Source organism: Dermochelys coriacea, chromosome 9 (assembly GCF_009764565.3).
Source record: "Dermochelys coriacea isolate rDerCor1 chromosome 9, rDerCor1.pri.v4, whole genome shotgun sequence".
Taxonomy (NCBI): domain Eukaryota; kingdom Metazoa; phylum Chordata; order Testudines; family Dermochelyidae; genus Dermochelys; species Dermochelys coriacea.
Genome location: NC_050076.1, coordinates 48,859,256 through 48,876,077, shown reverse-complemented (window position 1 = coordinate 48,876,077; position 16,822 = coordinate 48,859,256). Strand labels below are relative to the sequence as shown.

The 16,822-nt window shown below is 40.9% G+C and overlaps 1 protein-coding gene across 9 annotated transcripts in view; it reads left to right on the top strand.

The window, feature by feature from the left end:
* The window catches only part of GIGYF2 (GRB10 interacting GYF protein 2), a 156,720-nt gene that overhangs the window by 125,674 nt on the left and 14,224 nt on the right, over positions 1 to 16,822 (top strand). For 8 of the 9 annotated variants that reach the window (XM_043492790.1, XM_043492789.1, XM_043492788.1 and 5 more), the window contains 6 exons: positions 5,293 to 5,463; positions 8,378 to 8,614; positions 9,589 to 9,711; positions 15,094 to 15,291; positions 15,446 to 15,651; positions 15,989 to 16,143. In XM_043492790.1, coding sequence (XP_043348725.1) covers positions 5,293 to 5,463; positions 8,378 to 8,614; positions 9,589 to 9,711; positions 15,094 to 15,291; positions 15,446 to 15,651; positions 15,989 to 16,143 — 1,090 coding nt within the window. The remainder of the gene's footprint in view (positions 1 to 5,292; positions 5,464 to 8,377; positions 8,615 to 9,588; positions 9,712 to 15,093; positions 15,292 to 15,445; positions 15,652 to 15,988; positions 16,144 to 16,822) is intronic. The other variant, XM_038415397.2, reaches the window with a different exon arrangement.

Genomic DNA, 16,822 nt, shown 5'->3' with positions numbered 1-16,822 from the left:
ATGGGTCTTCTAGGAATAGCTGTTATGGGTAACAAAATAAGTAAACTTGGCATAGAAGAAACTTGTATTTAAAGACCAGAAACTAAGGCAAAGGTCAAACGTAGATTGGGAGTACAGAAAATTGAAAAAGAATTAATAGCCCTTAAAATCTTAACCAGTAAAAACTAGGGCTGTCAAGCAATTAAAAAAAATTAATTGCAATGTTAAACAATAATAGGATACCGTTTATTTAAATATTTTTGGATGTTTTCTACATTTTCAAATTGATTTCAATTACAACGCAGAATACAAAGTGTACAGTGCTTACTTTATATTTATTTTTATTACAAATATTTGCACTGCAAAAAACAAAAGAAATAGTATTTTTCAATTCACCTAATACAATACTGTAGTGCAATCTCTTTATCATGAACATTGAATTTACAAATGTAGAATTATGTACAAAAAAATAACTGCATTCAAAAATAAACGTAAAATTTTAGAGCCCGCAAGTCAGCTCATCCTACTTGTTGTTCAACCAATCGCTCAGACAAACAAGTTTGTTTAGAGTTGCAGGTGATAATGCTGCTCGCTTCATGTTTACAATGTCACCTGAAAGTGAGAACAGGCATTTTCATGACACTGTTGTAGCCAACGTCGCAAGATATTTATGTGCCAGATGTGTTGAGGATTCATATGTCCCTTCATGCTTCAACCACCATTCCAAAGGATACGCGTCCATGCTGATGATGAGTTCTGCTTGATGATGATCCAAAGCTATGCAGACCGACGCATGTTCATTTTCATCATCTGAGTCAAATACCACTACAGAAGGTTGATTTTCTTTTTTGTTGGTTTTGGTTCTGTAGTTTCTGCATCAAGAGTGTTGCTCTTTTAAGACTTCTGAAAGCATGCTCCACACCTCGTCCCTCTCAGATTTTTGGAAGACACTTCAGATTCTTAAACCTTGGGTCAAGTGCTGTAGCTGTCTTTTGAAATCTCACATTGGTACCTTCTTTGTGTTTTGTCAAATCTGCAGCGAAAGTGTTCTTAAAACAAACGTGCTGGGTCATCATCCGAGACTGCTATAACATGAACTATGTGGCAAAATGCAGGTAAAACAGAGCAGGGGACGTACAATTCTCCCCCAAGGAGTGCAATCTAAGATGTAATTAACGCATCATTTTTTTTAATGAGCGTTATCCATATGGAAGCATGTTCTCTGGAATGGTGGCTGAAGCAAGAAGAGGCATACGAAGGTGTAGCATATCTGGCACCTAAATACTTTGCAATGCCGGCTACAAAAGTGCCGTGCAAACACCTGTTTTCACTTTCAGGTGACATTGTAAATCAGAAGTGGGCAGCATTATCTCCTGGAAATGTAAACAAACTTGTTTGTCTGAGCGATTGGCTGAACAAGAAGTAGGACTGAGTGGACTTGTAGGGTCTAAAGTTTTACGTTGTTTTTGAGTGCAGTTGTGTATTTTTTAAAAAAAAGTAAATGTGTAAGTTACACTTTCACAATAGAGATCGCACCACAGTACTTGTATAAGGTAAATTGAAAAATAGTTTCTTTTATCATTTTTACAGTGTAAATATTTGTAATAAAAGATGAGATAAAGTGAGCACTGTACACTTTGTATTCTGTATTGTAATTGAAATCAATATATTTGAAAACGTAGCAAAACATCCAAAAATATTTAATACATTTCAACTGGTATTCTATTGTTTAAAAATATTAATTGCTATTAATCAGTTTTAATTGCACTGTTTATCATGATTTCTTTTTTGAGTTAATCGCGTGAGTTAACTGCACTTAATCTAATCAACAGCCCTAGTATAAACACTTATTTGCTATATTTGCAATAATTACCAATTTTAAATACATTGAGGGGAGTACTGCAAATTCCAGTAACAGACAATGGTAACTGGCAAGTTTTAAAGGGCACCAACATATCATATATATCCATTTTTTCCAGAGCATGTGTATACAATTCCATGATCTTTAATACATTTACATGAGGAATTGGTACACTTTCAAACTCAGAAATAAAATATTTGAGGCATTAAATTAAATATTGACTCTTTGTGGAACATTGCACACCAGATAATGCTTTCCAGAAATTTTTGTAGATAAGTGGATTATGAATGTGAAACAGGAGGATTACATTTCAGAGCAACCATAGATCCGGTCTCCACTACAGAGTTAGATCAATATAAGATGCCTTATGTCGACCTAATTATGTCAGTGTCTTCACTACAGCCTTGCTCCTGCCTATGTAAGTGCCCTACTGCACTCACATAACTCCACTTCCACAAGAGGCATAAGGCTTGTGTCTTGTGTCGGTATAGTTAGTGCAATGCAGTGTTGTCTGTGTAGACACTGCATTACTTACATTGATTGTTGGCTGTCATTCTTGTCAATTTCACGGCTCCATGCTGAAGTCATGAAATTGACAAGAAAGTCTGGTAGGCTCCTTGCTGTGAATCCTGTGCCTGGCTCACAGCTACAGCTGGCCCCCCAGCTCCCCACTCAGAACCAGGCTGCCATCTGTACTTGGAGCCAGGAGGATATGTGGCAGCAGGGCTCTCTGTGCAGGGAGCTCCACCTGGAGCTGTGAGACTGTGCTCTCGGCCCCCCATGCTGCCCCTTTTAAGTCAGTGCAAGAGCACCTGGTGAGGACATTCTCCACCAACAGAAGGAGGGTAGTGTGGACATGAAAATCCGCAGTAATTACTGCGGTGGCTGTATGTCAATTTAACTTAAGACAACTTAAGTTTATAGTGTAGACGTGCCTATGGTATGTTTGCCTGTCTTTTGGAATACAACATAAAGAAAGTAAAAGAATCTGCTGAATTGGAACTCTGAGTCAAGCTCCCGGTATTTCTTTTCCTGTTACAACATGCAAATGGTGGATCAGTAAACCAGCATCTAGCTGCTGAGAAGTCTATAAAAGGGCTTTGACAGTTACACAAGGATAGTTTTTAAATATCCGAATGTCAAACCATATTTCTCTCCCAAAGAAAAACTTTTATATTTCATATTTTTCTTCTAATCCAAAGGAGTCATGTGAACCTTTGGCCATAAAGTTAATTGATGGGGGAAAACTATATAGCTCCATAAATTACCGAGTTCCAAAAGGCTCTTGCCTCAGACCCTCTAAAACTGGAAATGGATAGTCAGAGTGGTCTGTGTGTGGTGAATGCCTCTCTATTGATACCCTGTTCTTAAGTATGTTTGTGTGACTCTGCATATGAAGACCCTGTAAAAGCTGGGAAAGAAACATCAAGGAAAAAATATCTGAAAATCTGGGAGATTGCATTATTCTCTCTTGACTCCTGTTTTATTCATCCAATTTAAGATTCTCTTTTAACAGTGGAGTCCAGTTGATCACGCCTAGGAGTTCAAATTACTTGGCTCCCAATTTTTCGTGATCTGGATTATTGCTTTCATTTGTTTATAAATCAAACCTATTTATTATTAGCACTCTTAAAAATAGATCATTTCCCTCCTCACGTTCACCCCTTAATTTTTCAGCTGCCCATGATGCAACAATGTCTCTCCTTTCATAACTGTGGAATGGAAGGAATCTCTCTACTCTTGCTACGTTTGCACTCTCCTTCCCACAAGGGAAAGTGGGACAGTGGTATTAGTGATCTGTTGACTTGCAAGAGGGACCCAGTGGCTCCTATGTCTTTGGTTCATTTTCAGGTAGAGTGTTGAGCACTAGTCATTGACTGGGAGATTGTGCCTGTCCATAAGTCTGGGCAGGGAGATGTTCTGTGATTAAAACTTTGCTCGCATTCCCCGAACTAACAAAATGCAGTTTCTGAGCCCTTCCCTATAGACCTAAGAGCCACATCAGAAAGTCAGAAATTGCTTCGAGTCCCTTCTTGTTATCGCTGGGGGCAGGGAAAGTGCTTGTAATTGAAGATTAGGGCCATCTTTTATCAGCCAGATGAAAAAGCAGCTGCTGCATCCTTCTTCCTTCATGAGTGAATATATTTTAGCTGTAGGCATTGGTTTCAGAATTGGCCCAGACAATATGCTACACGTGCCCGTGGACCGTCCCTAATATGGCATATCGGCATTTAAATAAGCAAAAAGAGAAAATGGTCAAAGGGTCACCATTTTTTCTCATACTAGTTGGAAACCAAAGCTGTTCTCCTGGAATAACCACAGTTATGTTAGGTAGGATAACGGAAAGCATATAAACCCTTATGATTCAGGGCATTTAACTGCTGGGGAATATAAAAAAAACTTCCCTTTTGGCAGGTCATTCCATAGTTGTCCATTATGTAGTTTCCTGTAAGCATCTGTGGTTACTGTTGTCCCGGACAGTCAGCTGGTCCATTGGTTTGATCTTGTATGACAGTTTGTATGTTTATACTTCATTTATGCGGTACATTTATGATGTAGTACAGGATTGTTGATGAGGGCAATGGTTTTAGCATTCCCTTGATTCATCAGAGCCCAAAATTAGTGCGACCTTCAGGGCATGCTGCAAGATGTGTGTCTCTTTGATGTGTTATGATTAAGGCTGTGAGACTGTCACTGATTCCGAGACTTTCCGTGACCACCGTGACTTCTGCAGCAGTGGGGGCTGGCACGGGCTGCTGGACCCAGGCAGCCCCTGGGCCAGCAGCAGCAGCAGTTTGGATGTGTTGGAGGGCACTCAGGGCTAGGGGCGGGGTGTTGGGGCCAGCGGGGAGTGCTTACCTTGGGGTGGGTAGCTCCCTGGGTCCCACTGGCATGGCTCCCCTGCAGCTCCTAGGTGGCAGAGGGGCCAGTGTGTGGTCTCTCAGCTGCCCACAAGCCCTGCCCCCGCAGCTCCCATTGGCTATGGTTCCTGGGCAATGGGATCTGCGGCAGTCAGAGCTTGTGGCCGGAGCACCGAATCCCCTGGTCCCTCTGCCGCCTAGGAGCTGCAAGGACATGGAGCTGAATAGGAAGCCCCTACCAGCTCCGCCAATCCCCCCAGCACCAACAGGGGTGTCGGGCCGCATGCCATGGCCTGGCATCCTCCTTCTCCCTCTTAGTACCAACTGGGAGACCATTCCAACCTAAAAACAACCAACATTTTCATCAAAACTCACTTGTCTCGGGGATGCATGTCCTACCACAATATTTGTTAACCCATGACTTTGTATTGTTGGGATTCTAGGATTTTATAATATGCTTAGTGTTAACACTAACACACCAAAAAAAAAAAAAACAAAAAAAAAAAACGCTGGGTGCCCAGGGTTTCCCTGAGACAACTCTTGTGGTCTGTTTAGTGAATTGGTGTATATCACTTTTGTTCCCATCTTTAGGAAGAAGCCCTGAGGCGGCAGAGAGAGCAGGAAATTGCACTAAGACGACAGCGGGAGGAAGAGGAACGACAACAACAGGAGGAAGCACTTAGAAGGTTGGAGGAGAGGAGAAGAGAAGAGGAGGAAAGACGTCAGCGAGAAGAGTTGCTTCGTAAACAGGTGAAAATGAATGCAAGGGATTTACCCTGCTCAGACATGGGAGATGCTGGAACTGAATGAACGCAAAGACGTAATAGTAATACCAGCTGAGTAGAGGATGAGCCTTTCTGATCAGGATGGGAATCTGGTAGTGGAACTGCACGTGGGCAGAATTAAACTGAATAAACATGGATTACATTTTCCTTTCAACCTGGTAATAAGAATGAACAAACTTGGTGCCATGGGAAGCCATCACAACTTTATTGTTGAGAAGGCGGAGTAGGTAGTATTTCACATTCATCAGCGGAGCGCCTCCTTGCACCATGCCATGTTGCAAGGGGGGTTGTCTCTGTTTCCCCCTGCAGACCATCTATCTTTGCATGCCACTGAGTTCTGGCTGAGAAGTAGCTAGTTCTGAGCCCTTCCAGGTTATCAAAATGTCCAATGTAGTTCAGAGTCCCAAATAATCAGCTTATCTTCTGGGCCTGGTTCTCAACCCTTTCCTAGCATTCCACTGCCTTTCACTGTCTCTGGTATCAAGCACTGCCTGCCTAACATAAACCTTCCTGAAGCCGCTATTCTCCAACAAGCCTTGGTGCTTTGGCCCTTCACAGGAGCCAGCCTGCCTGTTCGTTCTCTGTGGCTTTTTCCTCCAACAGGATTCCCCGCACTGCCTCCTTTCCCCAGGGACTCCAATAATTTACCTCAGAAGTCTCCCTACTCTTTACAGGTCCTATCTTTGGCTCCACCCCCCAAAGAACCTAATTTGCTCCCGGTGAGCCTCTTCCAGCCTGACTTCACTTAGCCTCTCCCAGGAAGGAAAATCCCCTTGTTCCACTCTCTCCTGGGTCTCCTCTCCTGAGTTCACAGATCTGTGTAAATAGTCTTCTCTCTGATCTTCTGCATCTTTATCAAATATCAAGTCACTGTCACACTCAGCTCAGTGGGAATAGTTTAAGGGGCCAGCCAGCCTGTGACAGAGCTATATTTGTTGAATGTTTTACTTTCCATTACATACTTGACTGGGGCTCCAGAATATGTTGTGGCCTAAGCTTTCCAGTCTGTCGTCATTAATTTAAAAAGAGGGGCAAAATGCTTATAGTACTCTACCATGATAGTGTAAAATATTTACTCTGTAAGATGTAGTGTTTTGGACATTACTACAGAATACTGTTTCATCCTTGACTCTTCTCCCACATTGCCTGTGTTTGCCAATCTGCCTGACTCCACTCTGCCAACTCTGCACTCCTGCTTGAAAACCTTATCCATGACCCTTCATATCCTACTGTAACTTCCTTTTTTTGTGGCCTCCTAAATTCTAGCTTTATAGATTCCATTATGTGTCCACTCCTTCTGCCAGCCATCTTGCACTTTTTTTGAAAAATGGTCAGGGTTCCTTCCCCACTCTGTACTCTGGGGTAAAGATGTGGGGACCTGCATTCAAGACCCCCTAAGCTTGTATTTACCAGCTTAGGTTAAAACTTTCCCAAGGCACAAATTCCACCTTGTCCTTGAACAGTATGCTGCCACCACCAAGTGATTTAGACAAAGAATCGGGAAAGGACCACTTAGAGTTCCTATTCCCCCAAAATATCCCCCCAAGCCCTTACACCCCCTTTTCTGGGGAGGCTTGAGAATAATATCCTAACCAATTGGTTACAAAGTGAACACAGACCCAAATCCCTGGATCTTTGGACACTGAAAAAAAAAAAATGAATCCGTTCTTAAAAAGAATTTTTTATTTTTTTTTAAAAAGGGGGGGGTAAAAATCCCCTTTGTAAAATCAGGTTGGAAGATAACTTTACAGAGTAACAAAAGATGCACAAAACATAGAGGAACTCCCTCTAGCCTTAGTTTCAAAGTTACAACAAAACAGGGATAAACCTCCCCCCAGCAAAGTGAAAATCCACAAGTTGAGAAAATAAAGATAAACTAGTATGCCTTGCCTGGCTGTACTTACAATTTCTGTAATATGAGAGACTGGTTCAGAATGGTTTGGAGGATATGAATTGATGTCCGGACCCCCTTAGTCCCAAGAGCAAGTGAACACGGGGGAAAAAAAAACCCAAAACAAAGCCTCTTCTCCCCCCTCCAGTTTGAAAGTATCTTTTGTCCCCTTTGGTTCTTTTGATCAGGTGCCAACCAGGTTATTTGAGTTTCTTAACCCCTTATAGGTAAGGAGCAATTTTAGGCTACCCTTATAGTTATTACGGGTGTCTTCATCATACCTGTCCCCAAACAACTTCATTGTCTCCACATTAGCTTCAGAATCCACTTTAAAGTTGCCCACTGTTAAAATTCATAACTTCATGTCAGTGTCTGTCTCTGTTTCTCTTTCTACTCTAGCAATTCATCTAGCAATACTTCCTTCCTTATCCCACCACATAATCTTGTGCTTGCTGGTGTAAGAGCCTTCTCCTTTGCTGTTCTAGCAGTATGAAATAGATAAATCTTATCTTTTGAGTGTTAATTTCCCTCCCCCTGATTTCTAATCTGATCTGCAAACCTTGTCTCCCTTTTTTATTCTACTTTTCCTCATTTCATGCATTCAAAGCTGGCAGCAGCGCTTCACTGAGGGGGCTAATAGCAAGTAGTAGAGGTGCACATTAATAATATAAATAAAAATCCCAGGGAAAAGGTGGGGCAGTATTTGGGTTTTCCCTCTGTCCTGTCTGACCTGTAGCTAGCCTTCACCATAAGGAAAGCTTCCCCTTCTAATTCAAGGAGTATTGTGAAATCTGTATTTTGAAGGACAAGAGACCAAATTATTTCCTCAGCCTGAAAAGGATAAAGTTGAATAAATGTGTTCTTTACTGACCATATTATACAATTAAATAAAAAGCTTCCATCTGTTCTGTCAGGCCTTCTAAGCATCACATGTTTCATGAAGTAATTTAGATCTTCTGAGTCCTCTTAGAGACTTTACTGTTCTTTGTATCCTGGGAAGGAAGAGGAGGCTGCCAAATGGGCACGTGAAGAGGAGGAGGCCCAGCGTCGACTAGAGGAAAACCGGTTGCACATGGAAGAGGAGGCAGCCAGACTACAGCTTGAAGAGGAGGAGCGAAAGCACAAGGAGCTGGAACTGCAGCGCCAGAAGGAATTATTAAGACACAGGCAGCAGCAACAGGAGGCTCTGCGCCGGTTGCAGCAGCAGCAGCAGCAGCAGCAACTTGCACAGATGAAGGTGATGCTCTTCCACAAGTTAACTTCCTTTCCCCCTCACCCAATATGTGCAGTTAAAACATCCCCATAGTGTAGGACCAATGGAATTAGCTTGGAAGGCGTGTAGGTAATTGGACTGAATCAAGAGAAAGGGAACTGAGTGGTGGAACTGTATGATGAGGAAGGAGAAGGGAAAGCAAAGAGTTGTTGGGGAGGAAGAGATGCTCAATATTTGGAGAAGGATGAGAGAGACAAGGGGAGAGTAAATTAAAACAAATGGAAAGGAAGGAAGAGAGCTCAGCCAGCCAAGAAAGGTTGCTGGAAGAGAAAAATAACATAATTTTTTTATTCCACTTCGAGGAGAGTCATGGCTTGTTTTTAAGAATCTGAGTTGTTGATGGAGACCTGAAAGCATGTGGCTTAGTTTGTCTGGTGGAAAGGTGGCATCCCTTGGTCTAGATAAAAGTGATCTCTACATCGCAGGCCCCAATTCAACTAGCACCTGCAAGAAGTCTTTTTTTAATTCCTCCTTTTTGTAGTTCTTAATTTGAAAAACATTTATACTCTTTGTCTTTCTGTTTTAGTAGCCTTCAGTGTGAGGTAACTGAGCCTTAAATATGCTTCAAGTAAATACCATGATGTTTTTGAGGAAAAAATTGATCAAAATGGTTTATGCATTGTAACTAATTTTTTATTCGGCAAATGCACACATGTTTTGGTCCCCAAAGTTGTTGCCATTTTTTTGAATAACAGTTTGTATCCTATTATGTAATTGTTCATGGGACACAGCCGGCCCTGACACTGCCTTGCAGTTGCAGGCACATATAACAAAAATATGACTGCACTGAAAAACTGATACCCAAAGGTCTTGTTTAAAGGTATCTTATAGTAGCCCTTCTATTCAGTGGGATCAAAAGATTTGTTGGTATGTTTGCAGTTTCAGTAGTGTTCACTTCAGAGAATTTGTAATTATTATTATTTCCTACTTTTTCCCAGCTCCCTTCTTCTTCAACATGGGGCCAGCAATCCAGCTCAGGAGCATGTCAGTCCCAGACCACATTATCATTGGCAGAAATCCAAAAGCTTGAAGAAGAGAGAGAGCGGCAGCTTCGAGAGGAGGTAAATTCAATTGAAGTAGGTGTGAGGTCTGCAAACTATATGTTGGAGTAAAATTAGCTATGTTTCTACTTAGCTGTTGATCAAGTGAGTAAATATAAAAGAAAAACAGGAATAAGCAAATTTTTAAATAGGACCAAGTCATCTGGGCTGGTTTGTCTTTCAGGTGAAGAACCAGGTACTCATTTGAAACTACTAAACAAATTTAACTTGTAGCCTAAACTGTATTTGAATGCAAATATCCATTCTCAGCAATATACTAGAGATGTATGTTCTGGGGACATTCAGAACTTGAATAACAGGTGCATTGGTAAATTCTTGTTGACACTTAGTGCTAGAACACAGAAGATCAGGGTGAGATGCATTTGCACAACTATATTAAGTGAGTGTTGGGGAAATGAAATTGTAAGAGGACACAGCAGGTCTTTGTAATGTAGAAAAAATGTGGGGATCGAGATGGACACTTCATAAAGCTACTCTTGGGGTGCTTCTTGAGGGCTGTTGATCCTTACATTATTCTTGTTGTTGACCACCCACAATTTTTGTCCTTTTTGGTTTTTGGCTGTTTTTCTTTTGCATATGGAAGAAGAAAATTAAAGTGGTAGAATAACTCTCCTGATTGGTGGGAAGGTTGACTAGCCCCTTGATCTTCTTTGGCCTAGATTGATTTCACTTGCCATGGCTAAAGACAGTGGAGTCTTGGCAGTATTATCAGCTATGCCATATATATTAAACCCCAGGTATAATGTCTTTAAATAGCAGTTGAGGAAAAAGCTTGCTTAGCTGTGCCATAGAAGAGCATGCAACAGCTAGAAGCAAATCTTCCTGAACAGGCTACAAATGTGCGTATGGTACAATACCAAAATATGGGTAGAGCTGTTGTGGATCTTATCTACAACTAGTACTCTTAGAATACATCTACACAGCCTGCGGCAGCGAGCCTAGAGATGATCCATGTCTGTCAATAGTGTGGGAGGGGAGGTGGCAGAGTGAGGGCAGCTGGCTTCAGCAGTGTTACTAAGCATGCTCAGTACAAGCCAATCAGCAAGTCTGGGGAGGGGGACACATGATCCCACATTTCCCCCCCAGCCCCTCCACATGTTGCCTGTGAACAAGCCTCCAGGGAGGGAATGGGCTTTCAAAGCCTGAGCTCCAGCCCGAGCTGCAACTTCAAAGCACAGTCTACACATCTATTTTTAGAGTGCTAGTAGGAGCCTTGGATATCAACCGGGACTACGAGATTCACTGCCATGAATTATGTAGACTTATCCTTAGTTATTTTTTTGTTCATTTAGACAGGTTTGGGTCCCAATGTTCCTTTTGTAAAAACAGAAATAATCTTCTTTGAGCTAAAAATTCTTATCTTCCCTTCCATGTCTGATGTCCAGAAGCTCAATATAGCAGATGTTTTTATTGTAGAAACAAGTTCAGAGTGTAGAACTTTCTTTTTCCCTATGGGTGTCATTAAATTCCCAGGTAATGCTGATCCTGTTGATAGTTTCCAAATAATAAATGCTATGAGAGCTTGAAAAATCCTGCACCAATACTATGTGGATTTACATTCAGAAAGTGGTATAGAAGATTAGCAAAGTAGAAATTTGGAGCAGATGACAGTTTGAGATATGGGTATTGTAACTACTGTAAAACTTTAATCTGACCATCCCTTGGTGTTTTCTGTAAGCATCCTGGGAGGTCTTATAAATTTCCTGTATATTTACTTGGCTGGTTAAAAAGTTTAAAAACTCGTACTGCAAATGTTGGGTCTCATAGCCACAGTTGTGTTAATGGTACTGTATCCACAATATCTGAAGAAGAGCTCTGTGTAATCTTGGTGCTCTCACTAGCAGGAGTTGATCCAATAAAATATATTACCTCACCCACTTTGTCTCTAACATTCTGGGACTGACATAGCTACAACAACACTGCATACAATAAATTATCAAGATTAGGAACTGGACAATTTCCCACTTAGCACTTTAAGTTGTCCGCTATCTGACAGAGAGCAAAACGAGCTTGTACTTAAAATGTCTCTATCAGAGGGAAGGCAACCACATTGGAAGATAACCTCTACCAGTTAGTGTTTAAAAAAACAAAAACAAAACAAAAAAAACCCAGCCCTCTCCTTTGCAAGTAGTTTCTGGATTGGGGAACAGTTCACCACATTCCAAAACACAAATTTAACAGTAACTTAAACATGAATCTCAAAGAAGATGCATATTTTTGCATTCATTGGTGAAAAGTGTTGATGGGTAATCTACTACGTATGTTTCTACCTTTCCTATAGCAAAACAGGAGGCATGTTGCATGATTTTCATTGTCTTTAGCAAATGAGATAAATCCATTTTCCATTCCTTTTTTCAATCCCAGGACTAGGGCACTTCAGATACAACTCATAGGGCTTGTCCACATGGCAAGTTACTGGCGGCAAAGTAGGGTATGACTCTACAGTGCGCCAGGTTGCCATGCAGTAATGTCCCATGCGGATAGTGCAGTGAAAGTCCTGGAGTTGGACAAGGGGGTCACTAGTTCTGAGTCTGGGTTGAAATAGCATGGATCCTTTCATATTGTCTTTACATCCTCTTAGGATTCAGATGGCTGCTATTTTGTTTTACCCTTAACATCTGTGGGTATGTCTGTACTACTATTAACCTGAGTAAGAGGTTAACAATTCTAAAGTAGGATTTAGATCTTCAGTTATTTATTTATTAAAGAATGTCAATTTAGTTCAAAATTGCCCAGGTCCTAACCATAGCCAAGCTATGCCACTGACACGTGGAAGGCTATCACACGTTAAACCCAAAACAAAATATACAGATGATGATTTTGACACTGTTTGAATTTCTCTGGAATTTCATTAGTACCATAAGCTCTTATGACACTTTAACCAGAAGTTCAGATAATGGCAGATTCTTGAGTTTTCATGCCAGTTCAAAGCTGCTGCCCCCTTTGTCCAAGAAGTTGTCAGTTCTCTTGACTACAGAAATCAATGATATATTTGAGAGACATAGGTGGTATTTTCATCCTCTGACTAGACCGCTTTAAACTCCCTCATAGATGTCCACCACAACTTCAGCAACCGCCACCCGTCCATTAAACTTTCTCTGGACCACTCCCACACTAGCAATAATTTTATTGGCAAAATTAATAAGGACCAATCAGAAAGTGAATCATGCTCTGGCAAAGATTTGAAATATCTAACCAGGATATGAGTTGTCTACTTACCTAGTGAGAAAACAAGATGTTTATGGCTTCTTGCAACTTTGTGTCTGGAAAATTAAGATATTTTTGTACAAAACATTTTATGCCATACTACTCTATGTAAGACCTGTTGGGCCATAGGATGAACACCTGCTGGCTTACCTCTGGCCAGTAACCGACTTCTGCAAGTTATTTTCTGTGACCTCTATTGGTGTGATCATTTTGGTCCACTTTGATGACTCCATGCTCTTTTGACTAGTACTGTTAGTTGTCTGCAAAAATGTCCATTTTGAAGTTAAAATAGCCTTTCTTTTTGTAGGTTTCAGAGTAGCAGCCGTGTTAGTCTGTATCTGCAAAAAGAAAAGGAATACTTGTGGCACCTTAGATCTTACGGATCTTGGGTAGCAGATAGAATATCCCGGTCGAGGTTCTAGGGGTGTGTCTGTGCGGATTTGTTCTTGTGCTTTTTCAGGAAGTTACTTGAGCAGATGGTGTAGTTTCTTTTGGTAACCCTCAGTGGGATCAGAGGGTAATGGCTTGTAGAAAGTGGTGTTGGAGAGCTGCCTAGCAGCCTCTTGTTCATATTCTGACCTATTCAAGATGACGACAGCACCTCCTTTGTCAGCTTTTTTGATTATGCTGTCAGAGTTGTTTCTGAGGCTGTGGAAGTCCCTTCACGCTACTGGATGGTTCTGCTTCCGCTTAGTAGTTTATCATGTAGCAGCATAAAGAGATTTGACTCGTGTGTATGGTCCATCTGTAGGATATAACCATTAATGAGATAATACAAAACAACTGTACATATCTTTCTTACAATTACTTGATTATTCCCTACACTTCACTGATAAGATTAGTGGGATCGCTTCATATGTGCAAATCTGTGCAGCTGCCAGTCATACTCCGTTACGTGCAGTGTTGTAGCTGTATTGGTCCTAGGATATCAGAGACACATGATGGGTGAAGTAATATATTTTATTGGACCAACTTCTGTTGGTGAAAAAGACAAGTTTAAGTTAGTCCAATAAAAGATACTACCTCACCTACCTTGTCTGTCATACAGTTAATCAGTCTTTAATGGTCATTTAGCATTTTTTGGTTGATTTGCCTTAAACATATAAACTTCTCATTGTCTTTTCAACATACCATTTAACTGTATCGGCTTCTTTAATACAAAACAAATACCTTATATAATATACCTTTCTAAAAAAGTAGTTGCATCTTGCTGATATTTCTATTTAAAATATATAGTGTGGTCTGAACTATTTGAAATATTTTGTGGTCAGATTGCTTAGGCAACAAAATTATCAAACTGAATGGGTCGGTTACAGAATGCCTTTAGATAGCTTTAATTTTTTGATATTGGGCTTGTCTATATGGACAGTTGGCACACAGCAACCTGGCCTGTAAATATACCGTGCTCTAGCCTGCTACATGCTAACTGGCTGTGTGAACCATGCTACCTCACACTAAGAGTTCCATAGTGCACTTGACTTGCTGCTGTTTCTTAGTGTAGTACCCCCCCAAAAAGCAAAGCTCTGTTATTTCTTAACCCTGGAAAAGAAAATTATTTGCCTTCAATTGTTGTATTCAACCACATTTAACCAACTATTTTCAAAGCAGGAAGATTTTTATGGTCTTTACCTTTTTGTTCAAAAAGGGAAATTTTGATATTTGCCTTAAACCATATTTAATCAGGGGTTAGGAGTACATTATGCATTAAAGTGGCTTAGTGGCTCAGAAATATGGGGAAACAAAGTTCTGTTTTAACTTAAAGCAACAGATAAAATGCTACCATCCTAAAATTTTAATTTTTTTTAAAAAGCAAGAAAAATGGTAATTTCAGTTTAATTTTCACGCTCTGCTTCCTGGCCATGTGCAATAGCAGCATGGTGGGGGGAGAGCTGACGCGTGAGCGTGGTTTCCAGAGTTTAGAGCCGCAAGAAATGGAGTGACTGACTGCCTGGGTCATAATGTTGTGCAAATTTAGTCACTGTCATGGGCGAATGACATTTTTCCATTCAGTAGTCATAATTAAACATACTTTTTTTATAGAAACCCATAGAGAAGAGTAAAGATATAAAAACAGTGCTGCCCATGTCGACAAAAAACAAACTGAAACCAATATCCCCAATAGTAATTATCTTCAGAGAGTAAGAAAGGCATGTTGTTTCTTTTTGTATGCAACAGCAAAGACGTCAGCAGCGTGAACTGATGAAAGCCCTTCAGCAGCAACAGCAGCAACAAAAAATGTCAGGTTGGGGTAATGTCACCAAGCCAACAGGCGCTACCAAATCTCTCTTGGAAATACAGCAGGAAGAGGCGAGGCAGATGCAGAAGCAACAGCAGCAGCAGCAACAGCAGCCGAACAGAGTCCGCAGTACTACGGTGCATATCTTATTTACCTAATCAGAACATGGAGAATTGCTACCTGCATTGTTCCCCTCTCATCAAACTCCATTTTGGTTTTCTGAGACATTGCTGCTGTTCCTCCAGACCTGATGCTAATAACCAGGGTCTCATTTCTGTTCTGTTTCAACAGCATTCTAACCTGCACAGCAGCATTGGGAATTCAGTGTGGGGCTCTCTAAACACTAATCCGACCAGCCAGTGGGCATCTGATCTAGTCAGCAGCATCTGGAGCAATGCTGACACCAAAAACTCAAATATGGGGTTCTGGGACGATGCAGTGAAGGAAATGGGGCCTCGTAACGCAACCAATAAAAACAAGAGCAATGCCAGCCTCAGGTAGGAATCAGGGAGGAGTTTGTTTTTGGTAAAGGACGTCCAGTCTTGCACTGCTGTTTTAACCAACTATAGCTTCATCACCTCTGGTTCTTGAAAATTCTGTACTACTGTCTTAAAATAGTGTTTAGCAACAGACAGCTTATAGGCTGTCCACAGAGTCCCAATTTCTTTGATTTTTCTTATCCACTAGGAAAATAAGTTGACTCTTAAACATTACTGGTCCTCTGTAAATCCATGGGCTTTTGTAGGCTATGTACTGTAATCTTAGATAATATTGTCTAAGTAAATCGATGGCTGTTTCAGGCATAGTATGCGATATTTACAATTTCTTTGTCAGTAAATCCATAGGAATTACGAGCAGACAGAACAAAAAGGTGGAAGAAGAGGAGAAGCTGTTGAAGTTGTTCCAAGGGGTTAATAAAACCCAGGATGGATTCACTCAGTGGTGTGAACAGATGCTTCATGCCCTCAACACCTCGAACAACTTGGATGGTAAGAAGTGGGAAAGAATGAATGTTATGCTTTGTAACAGTATATGAATAACAACATCACATTTGTACATTTGCACACAGCCCTATACCCATCCCAAGATGGATGATGTGGATGATGACTGCATTTTTACCAAGGTGCTATTTGGTTCATTCAGCAAGAGGGCATAATTAGCTGGGAAATGGCATTGCTATAAACTGCACTGCATTGTCTTCCCTCTTTGGGTGAAATATTGCAGGTTAGAATGGAATTGGGACTAATTCCAGACTCTCCCACTCACCCATACAAGTGGTTCCTTTTGGATGGAGGTGACAGGTCACAGATGCATGAGAATTTAGCCTAGTTCTAAATACATGCAATATTATTAACATTGTAACTCTCTCTCTAAAGCATTTTTGGGGTACAGTTTCAATGAACTATGCTCTGGTCTGATGTTTCAGTCAGTAAAATTGTATTGATTGCAGCATAAGAGCAGAGGATTGTTTATGGTCCATTTGAGCCTGGGGTTCACTGAGCTTCTGATATTAACTCTGCTGCAAAATGAGTTAAGTTAGGAACTGTTTAAGAGTAGCAGCTGTGTTAGTCTGTATCTGCAAAAAGAAAAGGAATACTTGTGGCACCTTAGAGATTAACAAATTTATTTGAGCATAAGCTTTCGTGAGCTACAGCTCTCCATCGGATG